At 38.2% G+C, this 27,034-nt stretch overlaps 4 protein-coding genes across 5 annotated transcripts; 2 read left to right on the top strand and 2 right to left on the bottom strand.

The window, feature by feature from the left end:
* Positions 1–69: 69 nt before the first annotated feature.
* Positions 70–8,174, top strand: terfa (telomeric repeat binding factor a). Of its 2 annotated transcripts, none has more exons than XM_056372940.1 (13): positions 70–259; positions 1,491–1,586; positions 2,132–2,262; positions 2,480–2,566; positions 3,978–4,118; positions 4,514–4,632; positions 5,001–5,528; positions 6,364–6,480; positions 6,752–6,874; positions 6,970–7,113; positions 7,445–7,527; positions 7,624–7,667; positions 7,915–8,174. In XM_056372940.1, the coding sequence occupies exons 1-13, from the start codon at positions 109–111 to the stop codon at positions 8,071–8,073; spliced, it is 1,923 nt and encodes a 640-aa protein (XP_056228915.1). In that variant the 5' UTR covers positions 70–108; the 3' UTR covers positions 8,074–8,174. The 2 variants fall into 2 exon arrangements, with proteins under 2 accessions (XP_056228915.1, XP_056228908.1); XM_056372933.1 differs by having other exon boundaries at positions 6,967–7,113.
* Positions 8,175–8,298: 124 nt separating this feature from the next.
* nip7 (NIP7 nucleolar pre-rRNA processing protein) lies at positions 8,299–10,611 on the bottom strand. The gene is made up of 5 exons (XM_056372969.1): positions 10,451–10,611; positions 10,238–10,324; positions 10,006–10,144; positions 8,882–9,022; positions 8,299–8,773 (listed from the first exon to the last, which is right to left on the bottom strand). The coding sequence occupies exons 1-5, from the start codon at positions 10,504–10,506 to the stop codon at positions 8,654–8,656; spliced, it is 543 nt and encodes a 180-aa protein (XP_056228944.1). The 5' UTR covers positions 10,507–10,611; the 3' UTR covers positions 8,299–8,653.
* A 12-nt stretch (positions 10,612–10,623) lies between these two features.
* On the top strand, positions 10,624–16,868 carry cdc42se2 (CDC42 small effector 2). The gene is made up of 5 exons (XM_056372981.1): positions 10,624–10,707; positions 12,481–12,722; positions 13,287–13,388; positions 13,484–13,562; positions 14,529–16,868. The coding sequence occupies exons 2-4, from the start codon at positions 12,669–12,671 to the stop codon at positions 13,556–13,558; spliced, it is 231 nt and encodes a 76-aa protein (XP_056228956.1). The 5' UTR covers positions 10,624–10,707; positions 12,481–12,668; the 3' UTR covers positions 13,559–13,562; positions 14,529–16,868.
* Positions 16,869–16,994: 126 nt separating this feature from the next.
* On the bottom strand, positions 16,995–25,772 carry LOC130167030 (interferon regulatory factor 2-like). The gene is made up of 7 exons (XM_056372953.1): positions 25,622–25,772; positions 25,414–25,513; positions 19,783–19,962; positions 19,510–19,668; positions 19,369–19,421; positions 19,179–19,269; positions 16,995–18,733 (listed from the first exon to the last, which is right to left on the bottom strand). Exons 1-7 carry the CDS (start codon positions 25,709–25,711, stop codon positions 18,615–18,617), a joined length of 792 nt encoding a protein of 263 aa, XP_056228928.1. The 5' UTR covers positions 25,712–25,772; the 3' UTR covers positions 16,995–18,614.
* Positions 25,773–27,034: the final 1,262 nt, after the last annotated feature.

Here is a 27,034-nt window from a genome sequence, read left to right as displayed (position 1 = left end):
AGAGAATAAAACCCCGCTACCCCTCTTTCCCCGCCTTCACCGAGGTGACGTAAGCGCTCTCTAAAGACACCCACGGCTCCCTCCCGCTTCCGTTGATATCGTCTGAATATGGCGGCAAAGGAAACTATACACAGTCATCAAACTGTTGTCGAGGGCATCGTCAACCGCTGGCTAGTGGATTACTATTTGTTTCTGGCTTTAGAGTCCTTTAAAAATGAACAATATGCGGATTTCTGCGGCATTCGTCGTGTACTTAACAGTGAGTAAATTACTATGTTTTTGCTTGTTGCCTGCCAAGCTAAAGTGTGATTGTTCAGCTAGCTCATATGTCCACACAACTTTGGTGTTAACGGATTGTTTCATTTACGGCAAGTTTACTGTCTTAAAAAGTCTCTCTGACCTGTTTTGGATTGTGCTTGTGCACGATCACCGACAGTGTCATTGTCTTAGCTAGCAACTAGCCAAGTTGTCAAAGTTGTCAGACAAACAAATCAAAAGTAAGTAGTGTGAAACCGAATGGTTGTGCTTTATTAATGGGAATTTTATCCTCCAAAAAACCGTTGTTGTTAATGGTATGATATTTGTGTATTACATCTGCACTTCAAGTGACATTTCATTTTAAAATCGTAAACCTAATGATGCATAATGATTTTTCATTAGTAGCTATGCTGTCCACCTCATACAGGACGGACAGTCGTATCAAGTGCTCTGGTTTTCAGTTAATGTAAGTGAGATGTTACTGGACTGGCCCTGAAACATTTATTGTAGCTTAGACATTTTCAGGATGCACAGCGTGTAGTTGTGTTAACGTAATGAACACTTCCCAGTTCATGTTTTGAAAAACTTCTGTTAAATTCATGGTACCTCACAAAATCCTATTGCTCTACTCCAACTACTTTTTTGTTATCTCTTTCCCACAAAACAAATTAAAATAGTCTGTCTTGGAAAAGTATTCATCAAATCATCTAAAACGTGGGGTTTTCAGCTCCCAAGCTATTTTTACCAACATCTGTGGCACCCTTTTATGCAGGGTGAAATAACTTCTATATGTGATGGTACTATATTAATGCTACAGAGAAACGGAAAATTGGTTGCAAAAAAGTGAAAACTAGTCAATCAAATTAATATTAATTTTGGATGGTTCTTTGTTTGTTTAAAAGAAATATTTAGTTTTATTGATATGATTACTGCAAAACATCCAGCAGCAACTATTTACATGAATACATGTTGCAAATTATCCTTAGGTTGTCTTGGATGTTCAGTACAAATTCCAGCTCAGTCCAGTGGAAAAAAAACAATTGGTGTGACATCCATGACCTGGGAAAATGAAATGACCTGGGATATAAATGTGTACACATTCTGTTGATCTTCTATGAAGAAATTGATTGAAATAAAGACTACACAGTGTAGAGCCAGCTATGAATGTGAATAATTTACCGCAATATGTGTTTTTAGGAGAAATGACAAGCTTATTCATTGACTTGTTACAGGTGTCTTGGCCCGTCCTTTGGAGTCCACCGATACAATGCCAACAAAAATTGGGATATTGCAGTTCCTCTCCAGGATAAATGAGGGCGAAAGACTTGGTGAGATCACCGTGGCACATTAGCTCAGTAACTTTGTCAACAATGTGTATCATTGGTAGTTTTAATTTAGCTGCGTCTATGTATATCATTTTCTATCTATGCATAGTAGAAAACATTAAAATAAGCTTCATTCAAAACTGCAGAAGTGTAATATTTACTTGGTAACTAGTAAATAAAATAACATGTTAAAAATGTGCATGTAACTATTTACATAAAGGACAATTTTATTCAAAGTACCACAGTAATGTCACATTTTCAGTCCAACATGTATAAACAACACCTGATGATAATATTTGAAAACTTGCAATGAAACAGTAAAGTTTTGAATTATATTGCACACAAAAACTGCTTAGAAGAAGTATGTTTGCTGACTAAAAGGAGATATCAGCTCAGTATTGTTAGTCATATTGAAAGTGTAAGTGCAAGTACAAAATCAAATTCAAATTCTAGACTTTTCTCTAAATCTACTCTTTAGCATATATGCGGTCCTACTTCCACAATGTGACTTGACACCCGATTGGATATTGCTTTGCCTTTGCTTACAGACCTGCTATTTGAGTCTGACCAGTCAATAACTCCTCTGGAATCAGCCTTAATGTTGCTGGAAGGCATCAACCAAAAATGCAGTATTCCAGAGCAGGATTTCGAGAATGTAAGCACTTCAATTAAAGAGATGGTAAGGACTCTTCTTATTTTTTCAAACATTCATGTTCTGCACTGGTTCCATTAACACAAAGGAATACAAATACGGTTTAAACTATGATGTCAGTGCTGCACCGATTGTGTATCTGTGTCTGCGTTTGTGTGTGTGCGTGTGTTCATGCTTTTGTGTGTATTTGCTTTCACAAAGTTTACTGACATTTTATTTAACAATTCTTTTTGTCTGTCTTTAGATTGTGCGGATTTTAATTAAATACAATGAATTTGAGAAAGCAAAGGAGCTGCTGATCAAATACTTCCCCAAACCAATGGTTGGCAAGGTGAGTTCAGTAACATTCAGTAATGTTTAATCGGCAGCTTTGTAATGTCAGTGAGTCAAATCAGCATTTAACTTCCACTTCCTATGTTAATGCATTCATATTTCCATTAATCATACTGTCATTGCATTGTTACAGAAAAGTTGCAGTGTACATTGTTAGCTGAAATGTCGTGTATTGAATCATAATGGACATACTTTTTAAAATGGGTGGGTAAGCAGCACACCTCTTGAGCACCCTCAGGCTGGTGCAGGGTCTGCTGCCCAGTCTGCTTCACTTTCCTTTCCTCATGTCATTAGTACACCTGTTCAACTGCTCGTTAACGCAAATATGTAATTGGCCAATCACATGGCAGCAACTCAATGCATTTAGGCATGTACACATGGTCAAGAACGATCAGCTGAAGTTCAAACTGAGCATCAGAATGGAGAAGAAAGGAGATTTAAGTGACTTTGAACGTGGCATGGTTGTTGGTGCCAGACGGGTGGGTCTGAGTATTTCAGAAACTGCTGATCTACTGGGATCTTCATGACAGAGATATTGTAATTTTATACAGAGAATGGTCCGAAAAAGAGAAAATATCCAGTGAGCGGCAGTTCTGTGGGTGAAAATGCCTTGTCAGTCATGCCAGAGGTCAGAGGAGAATGGCCAGATTGATTCAAGCTGATAGAAAGGCAACGTAACTCGAATAACCCCTCGTTACAACTGCGGTATGCATAAGAGCATCTCTGAACACGCAATACGGCGAACCTTGAAGCAGATGGGCTACAGCAGCAGAAGACCACACCGGGTGCCACTCCTGTCAGCTAAGAACAGGAAACTGAGGCTGCCATTTACATGGGCTCACCAAAATTGGACAATAGAAGATTGGAAAAATGTTGCCTGGTTTGATGAGTCTCGATTTCTGCTGCGACATTCGGATGGTAGGGTCAGAATGTGGTGCAAACAACATGAAAGCATGGATCCATCCTGCCTTGTATCAACGGTTCAAGCTAGTGGTGGTGTAATGGTATGTTTCTTGGCACACTTTGGACCCCTTAGTACCAGTTGAGCATCGTTTAAACGCCACAGCCTACCGGTGGCCAGTGAGTGTACAGTGATGTAAGGTGCTACTTCCAAATAGCAGATGAAGCAGCAGCTCTTCTTTAAAATAACATCTTCGGTCATAGGATGCAAAGTATAAACAACACACTTGTCAGCTTGTTTGTTAGTTATTGGTTGTTCTTTGATGATGTGTGCAATACCAATAACTGAAATGTAACTAAAATCAGGTTTTTATGTTAGATATGTCAACAGATGGACTAGAATGTCTTTAAATTAGTCGTGAAGCGGTAAGGTTAGCTGTTTGCTGCATTTTCTATCACAGTTTTGACTTCATGTTTATGTATAAGTATGTGCCCGTGTTCTGTCTTAGAAAGCTATATTCATGGGTCTCATCAGCAAGAGGAGTAAAAGGCATGAACTCATCGAGCGAATCGACTTCCACCAGTTCAAGGAGGAGATGTTGGCCTTTTGCCAGAGGCTCTGCTCATTCAGTGTTCCCTTTCTGCACAAGGTATGTCGCTATGAATTAAGCACAAGACAAGGGCTCATTATATTGAAACACTGATTTTTTTGTGATCCTTCTTAAAGGTTATGAGGAATTTCAAATGGAAGTGGTCATGAATTGTTGCATATTAAAAAGTTTTGTTTGAGATTTTACTGGCCCTTTTGAAGCTGATTTGTCAACACCACTAATTTTGTGATAAGAAAAAGTTTTTAGAAGCATATTCAATTAACCGATCGTAAGTCCCGTCAAGTCTTTGAGAATGTTTTCGTAGTAGTTCAAAAAGAAATCCTTGCCTGTGTTGACCCTAACATTTTTTCAGCCAGTCCAGATGTGACATTGTAGATTTATTGGTTAAGTACATGTCTGTCTTAATACTTATTTTCGGTTTGTATGTCTGTCAGGCTGCAAAACAGCTAATTGATAAAAGGCTTACGGAGCAAGACGACAAAATAGCTGGACCTGATGAGCAAGATGAACCTGGCGCAAGTCCACAAATCATCACCGTCTCATTTTTACCATGGTAGGCGCTCTCTCCCTCTCAGTTAACTTCTGTTCATTTCAAAGAAGCTCATAATTACTGTTGAAATACTAAATTAATTCACTTAACATCATATAGCCCACACTGCCTCTACTCCTGTCATCCCTGGGATGCATCACAGCAGCGGTAAAAGAGCTTTTAAAATCTGTGTGTTTCTTGATCGTGTCCCCGCCGCCTCTCTCTGCTGTGCATCATCTGGCTGATGGATGAAAACTGACACCAGATCTCTCTACATTTTTAGTAGATATCTCTGAGAGAGAGCCAAGGCATCACTGTGACCCCCCCCCCCCCTTCATTTTTGGCCACAATACCCTATTCAAACTCTTTCTTGTCTCTATCTTATCTTCCAGTAAACGTAAAATTATCCAGAGGACAAGGCTGGAGGAAGTCTACAAGGCTTTGGCTGCAGGTTCTGATGAGAGAACATTTGCCTGGCTGGAGGAAGAGGTGGAGAAAGAGCAGCAGGCAAGAAAAGAAGACCTTTCCCTGCGCCTCTCGCCTTCTCCCGAAAAGGATGCCAATCAGGACGAGCTTTTTCAGAGAGAATCGGGCAGTCCAATGGAGGCTTCCCCAGCAGACCAACCACCACAAATGGATGCTGTTCCTCAAACACAGGCAGGTTCACTCTCAAAGACACCCTCAGTGCTGAGGAAGAGGCGGCTTTACACTGTGGCACAACTAGTGGTCGAACCGGACAGCCAGGCGAGCTTGCAGTGTTCAACAGCCTCTCAGGAGCTAGAGACCGAGTTCAGAACAGAAGAGCCACCACAGTCCCCGACTCTATCCAAAGAAAAAGACTCGCTGAGCCTATTAACGGACATTGAGGTTACCAAACCCACACGGAAGCTCCGCAGACGACCCAACAAAAGTTGCAGCAGGTAAATAATAAAAATTTAAAACATAAATAATGATATTCATTTTTGGAGGTTACTCTGATCAGTAAAATGGCAATTAAAAATAATATTGCAGATGTCTATTACAAATGACCATCCATGATCGATGGTTCTCAATTTCACAAAAAAATCGTCTTTAAAACAAGCAGATAAATAAATGTTACTCAAACCTCAGTTTTCACTACCCGATGCCTCTCTGTCTCCATCATGCAGACCTGCTCTTGTGTATCCTCACAATTAGTTGAGATGATGGTTTTGACTCGAGTGGTGTCTCATGATCTAGTCAAGCAGGCAGTATCTTTGAGCCGTTCTCACTTCAGAGCTTGAGGGCTGTCTGAGCATGATGAAAGCAACCACAGTTTTTCCAAAGTGCCAGGTGCATCAAATTACATCTATGTCATGATACATCCTTTCATCAAAATAATACATGCATCCACTATGCTCTGAAATAAATAACTTGTACAATCAAGGAATGTATTAATATTTTGTAGTAGTAAGCCCAATTAATAAAAACAGGGTACCAGAAGCACAAGCAGTGAATTTTACATGGACTTTTAAGAAATCGGTATCATCAGTATCAGATCACTTGAATCTAGTGATATTACATAGAATATACACATACATTTTCTGTGTGTTAATGATAAATTATTTTTTACACAGGTTCTGATGATGTTGGTTGTGCATTTCTATGAACACAGATATTTTTTATGCCTGCCTTCATATAGCACATTTCATTATGAGCAGATTGTCTGTGGTCCGGTATTCCTCAGTGAGTGTGTAGCTGTAAAAGAAAAAAAACAAACACTGTTTTGTCACACAGAGCCTCAGCTAGTTTGGCAGAGTCAACAGACAGTGAGGAGGACCCCCCTGGCTCTGTGGCCAACAGGGAAATTCATGTGGGAAAACTCCACAACCAGTCCAACAGTTCACCCACCAGGTAAGTCCAAATGTGCTTAAGCTAAGTTACAACTAGGTGGCTGAAACTGTCAGTGTTTTATGCTTTATATAGTTTGTTGTGGTTCACATTTGATTCCACTTTACAGGATCTGGTGGGAACCCTTTATAAGTAGGCTACACATTGTGTAATTACTGTGACAGTTTGAAAACATGGCTATTGAATTTAACTACTTGAGAGAAAAACATTTCAGTCAAAACACATCTCTCCTTTTCTGGATAAAGCTCGATTTGACTCAACTCTCATCTTGCAGAAACTCCACCCAGTCAAAACAGTTGTCATCAGACAATGAGGAAGACCCACAGGGGTCCTTGGCCTCCTTCAGAACCCCAGTGCGGAAAACCCGCAAACAACTGGCCAGCAAACCTCTCAGCAAGCAAGTCCAAATACAATTCCATTTATTATGTTGTCAGTATGTTTGTTCATGATTCAAGGATTGACAACATTTGACAAACCTTATTTATGCAGCAGTCCAGGTAGTGCAGTTGGAGTCTGTGTCATGGATTCTTCATTGGACAAATCGCCCAACCTGTCCACACCTCATCCCGTCCCCCAGACAAGCTCCACTCCACACAAAGACTCAACCCAAGACAAAGGTCTCTCCCATTCAAAATGGTTAGTAAAAATTACACCAGCAGCTTTTGATAGAAATTGATTGAGTCACCCATTGTGAATTAATCCAAGCTAACCATACAAAAACAATAAGTATTTTAACAGAATGTGTGTGTGGGTGGGAGGGTACCGTACCTTATCTGCCATTGTGATTAATGCACTTTTCACATGGCTTTTGATATTATAGCATTTTTCTGTCCCAGTATTCATTTGAGTGTCTAAAAGTCACACACAAGCTACATATTTTGATGAGTTAACTATAAAAGTTTATTTATCAGAATGAGATTAATTAATTTTAAAAAATCAATGAAAAGAAACCTGCTCTTGTTCACAGGAAACAACTGTACAATAATGCAAAGGAAAGTAAGGAAAGCTGGAGCGACGAAGAGTCATATGTCAACTCCAGAAAGAACAGCGGTAACATTTCATTACACATCTGCTTCCATTTAATTCTGTCTAAATCTAGTTGGGAAAATCTTGTTCATGCAGTGATATTATTTGTTTTTCCCAAAGGATCGCACGAGACCAACAGTTCAACTTCAAGCCACAGGAAGAGGGTAAGCATTTGTAATTCTCAAAGGTTTAAAATTAAGTAACAAATCTGTTGTGAAGCATTATGTACAGGGTAGTTTGTGAGGATATCAAACCTGAATCATAGTAATTAAACAAACAAATGTAAAAAGCATAACATGGATTGGTCAACTCAACAACAATGACAAAACTAAAACAAAAGCATTGTTGCCTGTTTTGGACTTATATGCCACAGCAGGAAAAGGGTAACCATGTGTTCCTGTTTTGTTGCAGAGATGGACTGAGAGTGAGACACAGAAGTTGAAAGAAGGGGTCAGAAAATTTGGTGAGGGGAACTGGGGTAAGATAAAGGCACACTACAAGTTCAGTAATCGAACAAACGTCAACCTCAAGGACAGATGGAGAACAATGAAGAAGTCAAATATGGTGTGAGACTGAAGACAAGTTCAAGGGCAGTGATTCAGCAGTTTTGTAAAGATTGTAAACTTTATGTTCATTAGACGTTCTAGTTCAATAAATTTTCAGCTATTCAATTTGTGAGATGAGTTGTCTCTTTATTATTAAACCTGCAATGGTGTCATGTATTTCTACTGGTGGCTGATATATGCATTTTCACTGCAGCCCCCCTATTCAGTAGCAAGTTCACCAAAACAGAAATAAATACAAAGACATGAATTTATTTGAAAAATTACAAATTACAAGAGAGATACTCACATAAACACTCTGCATCATTTTGACAAGAGTGGAATATCAAGAGGCTCTGTGACAAATAAATCCTGTAGATGGCACCTTAGCGGTATCCCAAGGGGAGTCAATACAGGTCTTTGTTTCAGTCCCTAGACTGATTTGGAAATATGGGCCAGTTGTAACGCCTATTGAGGAGCTTAGATCCTACCACTTCAAGGTTAAAAGAAAACCACAGCTGTTCTGGGTCTGAATTTCAGTGACCGTTACTCGATTAAAAAGCGGTAATGAAAAGGGGGGATTTGACAGTCCTGTTGTTGATGCAGCTTTATGTTAACGTGTCTTCATTCCTAATGAACTCTCCCACATCAGCCTGGTGGAACACGACAATGGACAGGGGGTCCATTCGCCGGCACTCCTGTGTAGACTTGGCTGCCACTCCAAAGCCCTGAGGGATAAGACATTAGTTTAATATATCCCACTGGTGGACTACAACAACTCTTTGAACTGTTTGGCAGAGTATATAAGCAATGAGCATCATAGTTATAAGACTTACCAGAGGCATGTCAGACATGGAATAGACCACAACTCCTTGGTACTGCATAGTGTTCTCAGTGATTCTCCCAAGCCCGGACTTAAGCACGTGGTTTCCGTAGAGGAAAGACTGCTCTGCTCCAGGCTTCACCCACACCTTGAACTGAAGATATGACAGGAAGCTCCATGTTATTCATACACGCGTGAGTTTACTTAATCTTAGTGGCAGTGATGAAATGTTTTAAAATTTAAAGAAAGAATGGAAACAGGAAAAGTTGTGTGCACAAACATTAGCTACTCCTCATTAGCTTCTCAACACAAATCTTTGTAAATGAAGGCAGGACCCCAGAAGAGCCTGACAAAGATACACACACATACACGAGGAAGTAGAGCAGTGGGATTAAGGTATCTGGTTGCTCAGTAAAAACCTGGACCAGCTCTTTTTTCTTCAATCAGTGACATTCAATATTTAAAAGGGTTTCTGGGTTTAAGTCGACAAAGTTACACCTGGTTTACCTAATTAATCCTGTCTCATGAGGGCCCCTGTGTAGACGTGTCTGTCGTAGCAACCTAGTTACAGCAACTAGATACATACTTTCTAATATATAACAACTATAAGTTTGGTAAACAGGTTTTACGTTACTGTTAAAAGAAAAAAAAAAAACCAATATACTCAGAACTTTTTTCACAGAAGAAATCTTGTCATGTCACAATGCGAGGGGCTTTTACTTGGAAAAAGTAATTTCTTAGTCATTAATGAATACCGTCTTTAACAGCTAAAATGTCAAAAAATTTGCTTGTTGCAGTTGCAATTTAAGGAATTTCTGTTTTCTTTTGTTTTATTTGATTGCAATCTGGGTATTTTGGTGTTTTTGGACTGATGTGTTTTGACAATAAAGAGACATTTGGAGACTTCACCTTGGGCTGTCCAGTGGTTGCTCCAGTGGTGCAGCTGTCTTTTGACATCAATTCAAATTGGGGCTCAAGTGAAAAGGACAGTCTCACCTCACCCCGTATTTGTATTGCCTCACATCCTCTGTTTCCTCAATCTTACTCCAGCCTCCACTGGCACGAGCGAAATAGAGAGGAATGTGTGCAAACGATGGAAGCAAAGATACAAATGAGATGCACCCATAGCCACCTCACCTTTGCATAGGGCGCCAGAAAATCCAGAGCTGTGATGTGCAGGCGGAACTTGCTGGTCTTTGTGAACTTTCCAAAACATGTTCCTACTGACACGAGCTTGTCCCGGGAAAAGTTTGTAGCCAGTTTAAGAATTTTCTCACTGTGGAAAACAAGAACACGATGATACATGAACTACTCGATGTAAAAGTATTGGTAGATAAGACAACAATTGTGCTCACTTATCCTGGATTACCTCATGTAGTACACACGATCACTGTGGAGCCTGAAACAGTAGGTACCGTCAGGCCGGTCCACTAGTAGTTTTATGTTTTCACCGATGCTGTTGTGGAGAAAACAGACGGATCTCACACACACGCTAACGAGCAAGCATGCTAGATATTTCAGTCAAATTTGATGCTCAACAGGAAAACAAGGAAAGCAAAAAATGTCGTCCAGGTTCACTTACTATTTCGACAGCTTCTCGAACATTATTTTCGTCTCTTCATCTGTTAATGGCCTCATCCTGAGTATTTGAGAACTACTTTTATCAACCTATAACTTCGTCTCTATCGAGCTACATGAAAACGTGGGTCAACACGGAAGCTGTCACGCTATTGAACGGAAGCTGGTTGACGTAATCAGCGAGCGCAGTTCCTGGTTTTTTGCACTCTTTAGGTTTCAGTCGATCGTACGTTTTTACTCTGGCCAGCCGGCTGCCATCAGGTAAGTTCATTCACTTGAAATTACAATAACCACCGGAAATAGGTTTATTATATCGCTGGTAAACGGCAAACGGGAAGATTCGTTTGCTTTACAATCCGTTTTTGTTGAGCATTCAAGTCACACTCTCGGAAACGGGCACGGTTAGCCTCGTTAGCTAGCTGTCAGTGGAAAAAAACACCGAGCTGCTGCCGTTAGCGCGCTGGTGAACGGTAGCCTGCGAGCTAACTCTGCTAGCAGCTGATAGTGCTAACACTGGTTGGCTGCAAAAAACAACGCCGCTCGTATAAACTTACTCAATTTAAATGAATCCTGAAACGCTGTGGTGCCATCGGAAACCCCACTGATGTGCACCCAGCAGCTTTAGCTCGGGCTCTTGGACTCTCTGGTGAAGTGTGTTTGCCGCAGCGGTGCAAAGTTACATAACGCTCATTTGTTTGTAAATACCGACTACCTTCGTTTAATCCTAGATCAAGAGTCAGTGTAAGTGATGCTTTAAGGATTTTAACGCTCTTTAAGATCAAGACTAAGCACCTCTGCTGTGACTCCCTGCCACCTGATAATATGATTCGCTTGTACGGAGTGCTCAGTGACAGTTCAATGTCAGCGATGTGTACCGTCAGCTGCAGAGACAGTTGCAAATTTAGGAAATTACTTTGTCAGCGAGCTCTTTGCATTTGGCAGATCATTTGATCCTCCTGCCATCTCCTGTCGGCAAGAATGGCTGAAAAAAATGCCTGATCCTGTTGTCTGATGCAGCCAAGTAAATTTGTACATATCAAAAAACATTATATTCACTGAGATGACACATTTCGAAATATCTTACCACAAAATACCACAAAATTGTGAATTAAGTCATATAAATGTAACTGTACCACCTACAGTCTTACCACAGCCTTTTCTCCTAATGTACACATTGTCTCTTTATGTCTTCTCAGTAGCACACAGCATTATAACACAAAGATACACATCATCCATTAAAAAGAGTGTCCCCCTACAATATAGTATATGTAGCAGTCATGTAGTAACAGCACAGGCATGTCAGTCATTTTTTCAAATGATGCTCCTGATTTTCTGTTCATGTCATGTTAGTGAATAAATCCTGTAGGTTATTTCAGTTCCAGGGAGATAATAACTAAAATATATACCTTATCAAGGCTGCATTGTTAACAACAGCATGCTGAAAAGTGAAAACCCTGGCTGATCAATAGAAATAGCCAAAGGTTATAATCAAATACTAATTTGTTTAACTCGAGATCACCCTCAAAAGGAAAAGCGAAACATTGATCAATTTGAATGCCTGTCTTTTGTAGTGGGGGACTGCTCAGGATCCCACACTGAAACACACATTGACCCAGGTTCTCAATTTTGAGACCTGTACAGTTTCACATGCATAAATATTTCCTTATGTACAACATACTTCTTTAGATTAAAGTTTTCCTTTTACTTTTCATGAGGATGTCAAAATACCTGAAATGTGTGTGTGACAGTAGTTGATTTTGAAAATAGTAGCCCAACTTTTAAGCCAATCTTAGAAAACTGACTGAGGCACTACAGAAATTGAAATATTATTATTATTATTTTTTTTTTCATTAGAAAAATGTATGTATACTATTGTCCCCGCCTCTTGAGTCATTAGTTATGACACCAGTGGTGCCCACAAAGAAATCTATGATTGCTCGGCAGGAAAAACAAAAACAAAACTTAAGTGTAGAAATAGTGGATAACCATGTGTCAGCACTTTATTAAGATGTTTTTGTTTTTTCGTCCCGACAGGAGTGTGCTGCCCTGTGTTGGGAGAACAGTACTCGTGCCAACGGTTCACCCTAGAGAAACCAGTGGCGTGTGTCTGTCAACAGTTTCCTGTGTGTCTGTGGCTCTGGTAGCACTGAACAGGAAGAGAGACACAGAGAGACGTCTGAACTAAGAGAGGAAACTGCTGTGGCTTCTTCGTCAGCCTCAGAATGACTGAGTTCTGGGTTTGTTTCAGCTGCTGCATTGCAGAGCAGCCACAACCTGTGAGTACGAAATTAACATAGAAGACAAACTTGTTTACGTCGTTTTTTTTTTTAAATAAATGTAGCTGCCTTGTTAAAAGTAGAAATTGGTATGACGTATGTAGGCTGATAAACTGAGTTGGCCCAAAAAATCTTACATTTCACTCAAATTATGATAATTGCGAATATTCTTTATTCTTAGGCAGTTTCTTGTAATAATATATTGCAGTTGTGTTGTGCCTGACAAAATATAAAGTACAGCATCTTTTGCTTATTGATTAAATATGGCAGTGGCAGGGCCTTTACAACTCTATTAGACTCAATAAGGTTTATAATTGTGGCAGAAAACAACTAGTTGTTGTGGCTCGTTGTTGTCAGACAGTCTGGCTACTAACAGATAGAATAAATGAAATCACGAACATCGACCTCTGCCTTAGTTTGCGCAGGTCCACTGCTCATGAAACAAAGTTTCAGAAAGTAAACTGGAGACAAATGAATAGTTTTGTTTTGTTTTGTTTCAAGTAATGTTGCATTTAATACATTCAGATTAAAAAAAAACGTAATGTTAATGATACCCATTTTCAGAAACGGCGGCGACGGATCGATCGTTCCATGATCGGAGAGCCAACAAACTTTGTTCACACCACACATGTAGGCTCAGGGGACATGGGCCTAGGATTGGCATCAGTAGGTTTTTAATCCTCTCTTCAGGATATTCAATCCACAGAAAGTAGCAGTTACAACATTTCAGTTAACTAACATTTCCAACTTGATGTTTGTAGGTGGACCTTGTTCAGGCCCAGATGAAATCTAAAGGGGGCTATGCGCATGGAGGATCTGAAGGTTCTCAGTTGTAACAAGGTGAGAGCTGCTGTTTCATCCCTTTGTGGAACTGATATTAAGCCGCAGAATTTTCACTACCTCATACAAGCCATATAAGTTCAACTCATGCAGGGTTTATGTAAACAACTATTTGTGACTTGTAAAAGGTCGTAAACACTGATAAACAACCAGCAGTGTGTAAACAGATCTTCCAAAGAAACCTCTTTTTTGTTCTGTAATGTAGGTCACTCAAGTGTTTGAATAAAAAATCACAACAAGAAATATAATTTCGGTTTGGAAAGTTGTTGCCTTTTGCCTCTGGCTGCAGTGCTTTATTGGTAAGACAGGACGTAAATATTGAATTGTGTAGACTTTCCAGTTAACAACGCGACTCTAAACACAACAGGGAGCTTGGCATGTGTGGCTTTAAAAGGAAAAATGCCACACAGCCCATATTTGTACTTTGCTTTATATAGTCATGTTTATTTTGGGGGAATTCATCCCTGCATGAAGGAATGTATGTCCTGCTTCTTCTTGATTAGCTTTGTTGTGTTGTTGTGCTGATAACCAGTTCCATTTTTATTTGTGACAGTGACTCAGCTGTCAGTAAAATTAGTTTTTCCTTTTTTTTTTTTTTTTCCAAGTTTGGTTTTTCATTTGTCAACACTGGCCTGATTTGGGCAGAGGCATGGCTTTCAACTGGACTCAGGCGACTGGTTAACCATTAATGTTGCACTGTGCCTAGATTTTTAAACTCCCACTGGATGTTACCATGGTTACATTCACCTTTCAATTTCGGATCTGGTCACTCTACAGTTTGCTGAAGGGATTCCGCCCTTCAATATCAAACATGTTTGAGGAAAAAATGTGGACAGGCAAAATGACAACGTGACATCCTCACCAAACTTTGACCAGTCAGATTCAGATTTGATCGTAAAACTGTGTGATTGTTGGAGCACCTATCAGCGGCATCTTAACATTTGTTCCCCTTCTTTCCCCCCACAGCCCTTCACAGTCTTGTGGAAACTACTGTTGTTGATATGAGGAAGCGTTTTCAAAAAGCAGTTCTGTCTGTAATGGACGCAGGACCAAAAGATGAAACTACTGCTTTTCCATAATGTTGTATATATTTTTATTTTCCATTCCTTTTGTTTTTTTAATGAAAGCACTGCTATCCATTTGCTGCCATACTGTTGCACTGTAAAGAGTAACTGTTAAGAATAGATAAGAGGGTTTAGAAAGCTCATAAATCTCAGTCAGATGTATGCTTGTGTGTATGCATGAGGAAAATATTTTCAAAAATATTTGCTGTTGTAGCCCATTTGGATGCCTGTATTTATTATCTGATTTGTAAACGGACCTCATGGTGGCTGGGCCACGCTGGAGATTTGAAACATTCAGTTTCCTTCTTTATTCTCAGAGGTTTATCAAAGGACAGGTAGCAGATAGCAAGGCAAAAAGCGATATATGTTCATTGTTTTGTTCTGAAAAATACTCATGATTCTCTGAGTTGCTTTCAGGGTTGAAGATTGCTGTTTTGTAATAAACTTGAAATGAGTAGAGTACACTGGACCATACATTGTACACTCACACTTGCTTAGGAATTTTGCATTGATTTCAACTTTTTTTTTATATTCATTTAGATTGAATCATATAGAATTTTAATAAACTATGAACTTCTTAATCTGCCTTCTGAATTCATGTTCATTATTTGTTTTACTAGTGTAATTTGTAGCTTAGTGCTTTCAAAAAGATTCATATTTTTATATACGTTTTTTTTCTTTTCAAGGCTTATAGATTAAGAATTAAAGTTGGAAGTAACCAAATCACCACTGCAAACACTGCCACAAATGTGGGTAAGGTTTGATACCTTTAGCTTACCTACTATATGTCCATCATATCCCTATTGGATAATTGTGACCGCTGTTCCTTTTTGCTAGGACAGTTTGTGTTACATACTATATCCTTTCATGGCTTCTTGGATGATTTCTCTTGACATAAAATAATAAGTTCTTGTTTGGCAGACTTTTTTTTTTTTTTTTTTTTATCCCTCTGGGGGTCTTAGGAGCTGCAAGTTTCTTTGAAAGCTCAAATATTAGTTCTCTTAAAATTGACAGGCTTCTAAATGGCATTCAACCTAACCTGACCCACCTTTGCAGTGGTGTTTGCGATCACATTGCTTCAGTGTTAAAAGGTGTTCTCATGCGATGTAAACATTATTTTGTCAAAACCATTTAACATGAAACATATATGGACAATTCAGTTAAGTTATTCACATTCTGTTTGTGCAAATGTTTACCCACCTTTTTCAAGCTGATATCATTTTTTATACAAGTTTCTTCTGTTAGGGATAAATAAGTGCAGCTCTTAATGCCTGCTTATGTTGATTGTCAGTTATACTAGTGGTCAGCTTAGAGTTAGTGTTCTCTTTTCATTGACTGCCTGGTACATCTGTTGTCCCCTTGTACTGTCATATGTAGGCAAAATTTCCGAACCAGGCTCCATTGAAAATATAATTAATCAGAAAGGCCAGGGGGTGTGGAGCAAACCAGCACACCTGGATCTATTAATACAAGTGATTGTTTGTCCTCCATGTACATCCCATGATTCAATAACAGAATGTGATGTGGTATTATTAAGTCGAACAAAAGTCTGTGTAGATTGATGTTAAATGAGTGCTATTGTAAACTATTCATGATACAAGAATGAAATCTTTGGTGTTGGTACCAGGCAACATAAAATACCAGATTATCATTTACAGCCTTAAACCCACTGGTAAACACTTTCCCAACATTCACTGACAGATTTAATAATGGTGATTCATCAGGTCAAAACCTTGTCACAGAGATCTAATGTTTCTGTTTTAATGTTTCTGTAGTAATTCCTGTGTAGAAAAATCCACGTATGTGTAGACTAGTTTGTGTTTTTTCCAGCTCTGGGTTAAATGCTGTAGTACTGTATGTGCAGGTGCAGACATAATGGGATTGCAGTATATTCTGTGACCAGCAGGCTGTGTTGGTGGACTGGTTGAATGTGACTTAAAAGATTTGTTTCCTTTTTGGAATTCCTGTCACAGGAGTTATTTTGTTTTGTTTTTTTAAAATGATAATACTGTAAATACGTAACATAAAAGTAATGGATCCATGCTTTATTTGTATTCAGGGTCACATATTTTGGGTTACTTTCCTGTATAACATTGCTGGGAAGGTAAGGTTGGAGCAGTGTTTAATTTTTTTTTTCTCCTGAGGATCTGCCTGATATGTAGTTCCCACTTTCAGGGAAGTTCATCTGTCTGCATTTTTCAGAATAAACAAAGACAAATAAATGTTATCTGTTGATGTTTGACCAACTGTGTGCTCCATGTTTTCACTTGAGGCCGAAACCCCCCATCTATGGGTCATTCTGGATTAAAGCACAGATGATTTTAAAACTAAAAACACACAATAACCAATGGTGGTAGGGATGCACAGATCCTAATATACTGCTACATCAAAGCAAAAATACTCCACTACAACTAAAAGTAACGCATACAAAATCATACTTGTGTAAAAAAAAATTGTACATAAAAAGTAAAAGTACTCCTTCTGCAGAAAAATGGCCCTTTATTTCTCATGATATTATTAGATAGTTGATAGTGTTTTAGCTGAGGTGGATCAAGTTTTAAATGGAAGGGGTTATGAGAGGATAAGGGAGAGGTGTAATTAAAGGCAGCATCACATTCAGGTGTGCCAGTATGGCTGGAATGACACTGACACTTTCAATCCAACAGAGCTGTGATTAGTGTCATTATTTGCACCTGTGTTTCTTCTACGTCTGCCAACAGGAACAGATGTAAAGTACAGGCACAGATAAAATCTGTATTTTGGGTTTTGTAATTAGTGGCAGTTATAATCAATACGTTGAAGCTTTTCATATGAAACTACTGCACTCATTTTCATTCAGTGTTTCATGTTAATTGCAGTGTCCTCACATAGAGTGTATTAGCCTCTATTAACCTGTCAGAAGATTTTTAAAATCAGTGTTTTTGCAGTGAGACCAAAGAGATTAGATTTCATGAGATCACATCCTTGTTAACTGATCCTGAGAATGAGACTTAGATTTCTTTGTGGCTGGATTTATTTGGTACTTTGCATGTTTTCCTTTTTACAGCTAAAAAATGAGTCTGACCATTTATTTATTTATTGCAAAAAACTCCTTACAAATGATATTTTATCTAATTATGTCAGCTGCCAGTGTGAAACATACATTGACACACACATACAAACAGAACTATGATGGTTCTGTGTGGTTAATTCAGTGTTTAGTTTACAGATCCATGTCTTGAGCTAATATATATATGTGCTTTACTAGCTTTTACGTTTTCTTAACACAGGATTATATAAAATCTATTCATTTTATTAAAAAAAAACAAAAAAAACAGGTTATACAGTAACACACAAGACAAACTGCACCATTGGGTGCTTCAAACAAAACACAAAAATACAAAATTGTCATGAGTATCTAATGGAGAAAATCTTAAAAAATTGTTAAAAACAAAGGCACAAACATATAGGGATCACACATTTACTGTATATACGGACTAAAAAACACATATTTTGTAGCTTAAGTCAGATTTGAACTCCACTCATAAACATACTGTTAAAGCCACATGTCCTGCCTCCGTGTTCTGGACTTTATTTTACTGCATGTTGGCTAAACATCCAGTCAAACTCAAAGAAATAGTACAGCAATAACTGATCCTGCACTGAAGCGAAATGATATCTGTTTACTCTGTAAGCTGTGGTGTGAGCTTGGTGTCACTTCAGTGAGTTTGAGGCACTGAACCATAGTGAACCCAAGTGATGATGACAGAGTTAAAGCTTGGCTTGGAACAGGATCTTCATCTCAGCATGCTCAGCAGAGAGGATGACCGACCGACTGACTGACAGAGCAATATATCTGTCCGCTCGCCCTCTCCTGTTTCTCTCTTTCACTGGTCAGCTCAGCAGATAGACGGCTGGAGGTTAGCAAGGAAGCCTGAAGTAAGAACAGCTTTTAATCAAACATGTGGTAAACTCAAACTGTATAGGAGGACTAGCCATGGGTGCACAGCTAAGGCATCAGTGTTTGCTGATTTGTGGTCCAATCAGAAAGTTCCTTGATGTAGTTTGGACCAAACAGATCACTGTAGCTCTCTGGGTTCAGAGAGAATGGATTTTCATCACCAGCACCTGCAGAGCAACAACATGTAAACACACACCTGGAATAAGAGACACAGATTTACAACTGCAGCATGTCATTATTCACTTACATAAACATTTGCCCTACACATTTAATCTGTCTTTTGCAGCATGGTAAACTAAGAAAGATGTACTTTGATTGTATTCATTTGACATGTCTTATCTCACAGTTATACAGTTATAAGTGTAATACTACTGTGATATGAGTTTTTAATTAATTTACAAATTATTTGAAGAAGTCATAAGACAACTATAGGCTACTATAATAGCCAATTATGAATTCTAGGAATAAAATGACAAAGAGGTCAGTGACAACTACACAGACACACACACACACACACACACACACACACACACACACACACACACACACACACACACACACACACACACATATATATATATATACGGTATAAATATATGTCTAGTGCCCTACAGTGCCAGTGATCCCACAGTGTGTGTGTTCTCCATCTTCTCTGCTCTCCAGTTTGGTTCCAGAGGTCAGCGTTGCTTAAGTGGTCCATCAACTACAGCAGACAAAACAGGGTTAAACCACACAATGTACATTCAGAAAACTATGATTCACTGCACTGAGTCAGTCCGTCAGTAAGTTAAAGGTCTGATACCTTAAACACAGCCTCATTCTGTTCCTGGTCCTCTGGCTTGGCCTCCCACATCCCTGCACAACAACAATGACAACAATCATCCTCATGAGGCTACAGAAGCAATGTGTTTCAGATCAACATCCACGCCAACAAACCTCTCACCATATGTTTGTGTGCTGTTGAATAGGTCTTCTGCGGGGGTTTCCATCCTCTGTGGGGAGTCTGAAGTGGGTCTCGTTGTTGTGGGTTGCCAAGTGTGCATGGTGTATGTATCATCACCTAAACTTGCCTGTTTTTCTCTGGGCCTGCTGAACCGCAGCCCTGAGAGAGGGGAGGACAGGACAGCACTGTCAATGCATGAGGTCTCTCTGAGAAAATAAAATGTGTTTGCCTTTGAAGTGATAGGCCTACATACATTTTACGTGCATGTCCTACCTCTCCTGCGTCTGTGTGTTTGTGTGCTGGGCAGCATCCTGTAGACTCTGTAAGCATTGCTGCCTCTCTTCCTGCTGTGCTCCCTCAGCTCACAGATGTCAGGCAGAGAATTCAAGGCACAGCGGAAATTCGCTTTCCATGTTTTGGGATCTGGCTTGTCTTTGCCTGGACGGTATCGTCCTGAGGTGAACAAGCACAGGAACAAACATTAGTCTCTATGTATGTGTTTTTTGGGTTGTGCCATTTTTAACCCCCATTTTTTCCCACTCTCTGTGCAGTTTGTACAGTTTTCTATGCTGGATTACCTGGCCACAGATTTGATTTGTGGTGATTAGACACAAAATAATTGGTACCACTTTATAATAAGACTACCCTTATAACGGATTTATGGATAGTTTATAACTAGTTTATTAATTAGCTTGTTTAGACTTTATAAATCATTTATAAGCTGTTATAACACATCAGATAAAAATGGAAACAGTGACCTGTTGCTTGCCAAATAGTGAGCCCACATTTATCTGTACTGTTGAGCCTCATATCTCATTAGTTACTGAGCTTTCTTTGTTTTCTCCATCATCCAGCGTTTGTACCTGCTGCTTTTTCACATATTTGTGTACTTTATAATTCAATCAGATTGTTCAGCACAGTGGATATGAAAATTGAGATGCTTTTTGCTGGTTGGCATCTTCTTTAGGACTTTAGCATTCCAGGTAGTTACAAACATTTATAACTGGTAAAAGGGAGTCTTATTGTAAAGTGTAAAACATAATTTATTAATCAGTTACAATAAGGCTGCTTTTACAGGTTATAAATGGTACTGACTCATTAGTAGGATTAATGAGTAGAAAGCATTAACTTCACAGTTAAATGTTTCACCGTTAAAAAACAGTAAACAACTGGAAGCAGGTTTGCCATTATTTTACTGTAAAATTAACAGTACCATGCTGTTGCTGGTATTTACAGTTTGCTACCAGTTTTTAAATACAGCAAAAAGCTGTTACTTTTTACTTTTACAGTAAAATACTGATGAAGGATTAGCAGTTTATTACTGTTTATTTACACTTTTTTCACAGGAGCTATATTTACAGATTTTACAGAGCATATATATAAGATATGCTGCAGTATAAGCTATTGATAAATTAACTGCTAACAAAAAGGACTACAGTCTTGCTATAAAACTCTATATTTTAATACATTGAATAAACATGGTCTTTGAAATTGCAACTTAAAATTTTAAGACAAATAATGCTGCTTCAAAGTGTCTTTTTAAACCGTGTCTCTCTTTATTAAGCTTGTAAAAACACAACATGCAAATAAACCAAAATTTTTGTCATTTAAAAAAGATCTGTAACACGTGTTGTAGTCTGCATGAACATTAAACACTGAACACAAATAAACACAAGAAATATTATCAAAAATAATCAAGTGGTTCTCTAACATAAGCTGTTGTACTGTATGTGTATATTTATAAGGATTGTATGAGGGAACAGCTTAAGGAGTGAATGAGTGGCCAAGTGAACTGAAAAAAGAGTGTGACTAACACACTAACAGTGTGTGAGAACTGATTTATGCAGAGTCTTACTCTACATAAGTGTTTTACTGTTGTAGCTACATTAAGTCCTTAATTTCCTTAGTAGACTGGAGATGCAAGGGTTGACTGATGCCATCTTTTTCTGAGTGACCTTCCCCATTTTCCAAGACTTTGACCCGTCAAGCCTTGGTGCCTCTGTCAGGATTTATCCCAAGGAATGACCTGAAAAACAAGAGTGTGTATTCAGGGTTGTTGGGGAAATAGAAAAGTGTACTTTCATGGTTCAGATTAAGTAATAGTTTGTTTCGCCTTGATTAGTGTCAGAAAAGCTTCCTTAACATGCTCCACTGATCAGATGTTTTAGACAGCTTGTATGTAACATGTGAGACAGAACTCAACAGACAGAAGGTCAACATGATCAAAGCTGCTGTGAGCACACAGTACCACTTGAAGGATGTAAGTATCTAACCTTTGCATTAATTCCAGTGTGTATGCAGCATCATTTTAAGACTGGAGATAGAAGCTGTAGTGAGTAGAAAAGACTGCAGGAGTGTGGTCAGCTGGCGCTCAGCAGCTGCTTGTGTCAAGTATTCAAGTCCAATGCTCTTTACATTCACTCTGAATACAGTTTATTTTAGCGAAATAATCCTCAACATAAAGTCAGGAGATCTCTGGCTTAAAGCCTAACATAACAAGTGAAATATCTTGTTTTTTTATGGCATTCTACTAGATAATCAATACAACTTGATTGGAAATGTGATGTATTTTGCCTATGCTAACAAGCAAGGTAAATAGGCACTCACCTATTCATTTGAAGGATGAAGATGGGTGAAAAAAAAACATCAAGCTGCATTGTCCAGTCAAAGGTGTATCACTCTCTGTTTTCCCAAAAGTCATTGCAAAAATACTGTAAATTACTGTTTTCTTTTCTCCAATCAGTAATACTGTAAAATACCTTTACGAAAAATTTCACCGAGAAAAATGTCCAGTTCTATACTGCCATTAATGATAACAGGATTATATTGTTTAAATTTTCCCTTAAATTTACAGAAATTTCTAGTGTTGATCTTGCCAAATAGTGAGCCTGCATCAATGTATGAAAACTGTGTTATAACTTGTTTATAATTGTTTATTTATGATTTATAAAGCGTTAACAACTGAATTAATAACCCCGTTATAAACCATTTATAAATTCTTTATAAGGGTAGCATTACTGTAAAGTGGTACCAAATTTAATAATTCTTAACAATTTAAGGACATGTTAATTATACTGTGAGCACAAAACTGAAAAAAAAACAAGAATTCTCTTCAAGACAGTGCCTCAAGATTAGTTAATGAGTAAAGAGATATGGGTTAAATGTGCCTGTTAATAAAAACAAAGAAATATGGGATCACAAATGATCCAACTGCAACCCAAATTCAACCAAAAATATGACAAAGACCTAGAACATGAAATGCAAACAAATATAATTTGTGTCACATTTGCATAAAGTCACAATCATTGCGGTAAATGGGCAAATGTTCCAGGGGTGAATGATGGATAACCTTCTGGCGAGTAAATTAAGTTGTCTGGCAGTTATTCTGAGCGAACGCTAACTAGCTTGGTTTAAGTTTCAAGCCTATTTCACCTCTGACTACACTCAGCATGACAGATGGCTATGCTTGGCTTTGGGTCAGTAGTGTGCTTTGTTGCACCTGTAGTCACACCCATCCCTGTATTTCACTGAAACAAGGTCAGAAGTTAAACCACTTGAGTTTAAATGGAACATTTCAGTATATTTCAACCTAGTTTATTCTTTCCAACAAGGAAATATATTGAGGGGAAAGCCAATCCAACCGAAAGTAAACATACAAAGCGCCCTGGGATATCTATGCTGGCGAATTGCATAGTGATACACCTTAATTAGACTAATTAGATGTCCAACAATTTGTTGGTAATACTTTATTTTAACCGCCCACTCCTCATCTTCCAGTTAGCATTTCTAAGCTTTTTGTAAAGCTGTTTATTAAGTTATTAATGGTTTATCACACACTATAGTGTGGTTGTAAACAGATGTAAGGCCATTTTTGATAATTTATTAATGTCTTTGTAAACAGCTATAACTCCTCTTATGAAGCATTTATAACTGATATATAAACATTTGAATATACGAATGCTTGATGTCACAGTATGACATAGTCGTCATCATATACTAAGTACATTTCGAAACAGTTTTACATTTTCTTCTCAATGAACAGGTAATGCTAAAATACACAATGTACAATATATACATATATCTTATGCTTTTTTAGAAGATAGATAGATAGATAGATAGATAGATAGATAGATAGATTGATAGATAGATAGATAGATAGACAGTGAACTGAAATGATGAATACACATCAGGAAGTGTTTCCAACATAATGCATGGAATTTTATATAAGACGCACATTCATGTTTAGCTGTAGTAATCTATATTTAACATTGTATCAGCATTTATCACAGTGCACGCTTTACTTAAGTTCTCTTTAACAGCTATATTACTACTAACCATATATATACCCCAGCAACGACCGTGTGATTTGGACTTCAGCCAGTCCTCTCACCAGCTTCAGTGAAAAAAGTCACTGGAGCTTAAAAAGATCCACTACAGATCATTTGTGCTGTAAATGATCTGTAGGGGCAAGGGCTAGCAAGAAAAAAAGGAGCAGAGGTAGCAGCAGCTTTATACTACAGCCCCGCTCGGTCATTAATGACTTGAATATCTTCATTTGTAACAACTTAACTTTAGAATAACTACGCTAATTATTCTTATACATCCTGTGTATAATAATAATGATTATTATTGTTATTATTCTAAATCTGATGAATTTTGAGATGTCCTGTTGAACTTTGACAGCAATACGATCACCTTGCACATTCACATCAACTGAACTGGAGCTTTCCCATGTGACGTGATGCAGCTAGAGTCACGAACCATGACTTTCCCAAGACAGAAATATGTAATGGGTTTCACATATGGGTGTGTGTGTCTATACTAAACTCGTTACTCAGAACAGAAGCAAAAACATCTGGTCATGGGATTATTTCTTATTGTTCAAAGTAATCCATGAAGCGGCAATATCCTAAGAACACACTCAGTGCTATTTATATGATAAGGAGGTAACCAGTAATCTGACACAGATTACTGATTTATCGATTACCATGAGGAGATGTCAATTAAATAAACCAAAAGGATTACTGTAAATTATTTGTGCTTGATTGTGAGTTTTACAAACCTTGTGAACATGTAAAATGTAAACAGAAATCTAAGCAGCAACTGGGTTGGAAAGGTTTTAAATGTGCAGTGTGTATTAACCCTAACACTAAAAACCAAATGGACCAAATCTTTTCCCAGTTTTAATTATTTTATGTTTAGTTTGGTATTTAGCTGTCACTGCAGGGTGCAGATGCATAGTTTGGACTGAGATGAGATGATTTTTTGCAGATAACCATCAGTATCAGTTGGCTATCCTTCCTTGATTTATGGGTTTATTTGGTATAGACTGGTGTTATCTAAGTTTGCTGTACAAGTCTCAAGAATGTGGTTAATCTAGAAAGACATGGACTGAACAGTACAACCATGTTTGCTCTTCACTGGAAACATCTTCCCCAAGGAAGAAGCAGGTCAACAGACAAGTCTCATCAGGATGGTTGAATAATTTCCAAAATCCACATTTTAACTTTTGATAACGTCTTTAAACTTTTTTTCTTCCAGAGAGTATGTAAATTGAAGAAATGAATTGCTGTAATGTGGATTATTCTTTGTAGCCTACGACAGACCATTTTTTTTCTTTAATGAAAACATCCAGTAAAACCTGTTTTAACCTTCATTGACAGAGCCCAGACATAAACTGAACCAGGGATGTTGTGAACTTATGGTATGCATCTTGCCCATCGGGCTACCAGGACACCGTGTCAAACTGAAAAATGCTAACTAAAGACGTCCAAGATAAGTTTTTACTACTGGGTGTTTACTCATATGTTGCTCAAAGCATCAAAGTACCAGCATGCAAGGTATCAGGCAAAAATTGATAGAATAAGAAAAGTTAACACAAAAGTATTTGTGTGGGGCTCTTACCAGTGTATGTGGCCCAGCTCCTGAAGAGTGTAGCATCTCGGTCAATACTCCATCCATGACGAGCGGCATGTGTCCATGGGATTTGGAAGATCCGTGCTGACTGTAGAACAAAGTACAATAAAATAGCATTGAACAGGTCAAAGTATTTAGTACTTTCTGATTCATGCTTGACAACAAAGTTTTTTTGCACACAAATGGAGGGGTTTACCTGGTCCAGCCAGCTGACCCCTGGATACCTCCCAGATTGAATCTGCTCCTCCAGCCACGGCCTCAGCCTCAGCCGGCCTGGTTGTTGCATGTTGATGTCTAAGCGCCAGGTATGCAGAGAGGTGTTTGGTACAGATGTGTCACCAACTACACAGAAGTTTCAGCAGTAACTGAAAAATTCATAGGAGCTCAGATTAAATCAGAGGTTACTCAGGGACACCTTTGCTCCTCCCTTGGATTCTTCCAATCAAAGACCTTACAGTTATGACAATCTCTCCAATGACCGTCTTCACTGCTTAAGTGGCTCCTCCAATTACAGGAAATACTTTAAATGCTGTATATTGTTTTCCTCATGAGTGAGACTGAGGTTGAGAGTTGTGAAGGTCCTTGTACAGGTTTTTCATGTGTTTTATTTATTTGCAATTCAACAGGCAGTATAAGCTGTACAAAACAGTGGATCACTATCATAAGCACTTGTTTACAGTTCTTCAAAATCAAACATGTGGTACATGTACAGCAATAGTTTGTTGCATTTAATTGTTGCATGCAGGACTGGGTTAAAGTCAATCCTAAAATATGGTGGTGATCTTGTTGTTTTTTCATGTGGCTCTGCACAAAGTTGTGAGAGGGTGTGTATTAATGTATAGACCACCAGATGGAAGCAGAGTTAATGCTGTGACAGATGAGCTGCTCCACACATTGCAACAGAGCCTTCACTGACACAAGTCTATATAAAAGTTATCACCCTTGTGTGCTTCCTTTAACAGTGTTCACTTCCACATTTTGAACATGCAGAACATACAGTTTGATACAGTATCATATACAGTTCACATTGCATTGGAATGCTTTATTTATTACCTGTTGTAAAGCACTTTGGTACGCCGAAAGGATTGTTGTAAAGGGCTGTATAAATAAAGTACATTTACATTTACATTTACATGTATGGTATATTAATATATTACGCGTCAGTTACAGTACAATTACAGTAATTGTTAAATACTGTATTCATTTTTGTGGTAATGACACAGTATTCTGCATTCTGCAAGTCATTCTCATGTTAAAACTACCTGTACATTAGACTTGACAATAAAACGATACAATTTTATTATTTCTATATAACATCATTCAGTAAATTCAAAGAGTTTATAATTAAAATGACATAACACAGAAATAACGCGTTACATTTAATTTAATTTGTATCGTAAGTGATTAAATGTAATCCCATCTCTCTGCCCTCCCAATCAATTGAAATTTTTTGTGCCGTTGTTCACACTTTTCAAATATTCCTCCACAAATCATGTCCTGCTCTGACACCCACTTTCAACAGAGAATATGCCAAATTAAGGAAGGATATGTCTTTCTATGCAATCACAAGTTTATCACAAGTTCCTACCAAAGAAGATGTAAGTTATTT

The sequence above is a fragment of the Seriola aureovittata genome, chromosome 1 (assembly GCF_021018895.1).
Source record: "Seriola aureovittata isolate HTS-2021-v1 ecotype China chromosome 1, ASM2101889v1, whole genome shotgun sequence".
In the NCBI taxonomy this organism is placed as follows: Eukaryota; Metazoa; Chordata; class Actinopteri; order Carangiformes; family Carangidae; genus Seriola; species Seriola aureovittata.
This window is presented reverse-complemented; position numbering and strand designations above follow the sequence as displayed.

Bases quoted from the DNA above. Each gene is read 5' to 3' on its own strand.
- terfa (XM_056372933.1), top strand. From the start codon at position 109: ATGGCGGCAAAGGAAACTATACACAGTCATCAAACTGTTGTCGAGGGC. The intron at 260-1,490 runs GTGAGTAAATTA...GACTTGTTACAG, and splicing joins CATTCGTCGTGTACTTAACA to GTGTCTTGGCCCGTCCTTTG. The intron at 7,528-7,623 runs GTAACATTTCAT...TTTTTCCCAAAG, and splicing joins CAACTCCAGAAAGAACAGCG to GATCGCACGAGACCAACAGT.
- LOC130167030 (XM_056372953.1), bottom strand. From the start codon at position 25,711: ATGCAACAACCAGGCCGGCTGAGGCTGAGGCCGTGGCTGGAGGAGCAG. The intron at 19,669-19,782 runs GTAGGACATGCA...CCCCTCTCTCAG, and splicing joins AACACACAGACGCAGGAGAG to GGCTGCGGTTCAGCAGGCCC. The intron at 19,422-19,509 runs GTGAGAGGTTTG...GTTGTTGTGCAG, and splicing joins CAACAGCACACAAACATATG to GGATGTGGGAGGCCAAGCCA.
- cdc42se2 (XM_056372981.1), top strand. From the start codon at position 12,669: ATGACTGAGTTCTGGGTTTGTTTCAGCTGCTGCATTGCAGAGCAGCCA. The intron at 12,723-13,286 runs GTGAGTACGAAA...ACCCATTTTCAG, and splicing joins TTGCAGAGCAGCCACAACCT to AAACGGCGGCGACGGATCGA. The intron at 13,389-13,483 runs GTAGGTTTTTAA...TGATGTTTGTAG, and splicing joins TGGGCCTAGGATTGGCATCA to GTGGACCTTGTTCAGGCCCA.
- nip7 (XM_056372969.1), bottom strand. From the start codon at position 10,506: ATGAGGCCATTAACAGATGAAGAGACGAAAATAATGTTCGAGAAGCTG. The intron at 10,325-10,450 runs GTAAGTGAACCT...TCTCCACAACAG, and splicing joins TTCGAGAAGCTGTCGAAATA to CATCGGTGAAAACATAAAAC. The intron at 9,023-10,005 runs GTGAGGTGGCTA...TCATATCTTCAG, and splicing joins TTCTGGCGCCCTATGCAAAG to TTCAAGGTGTGGGTGAAGCC.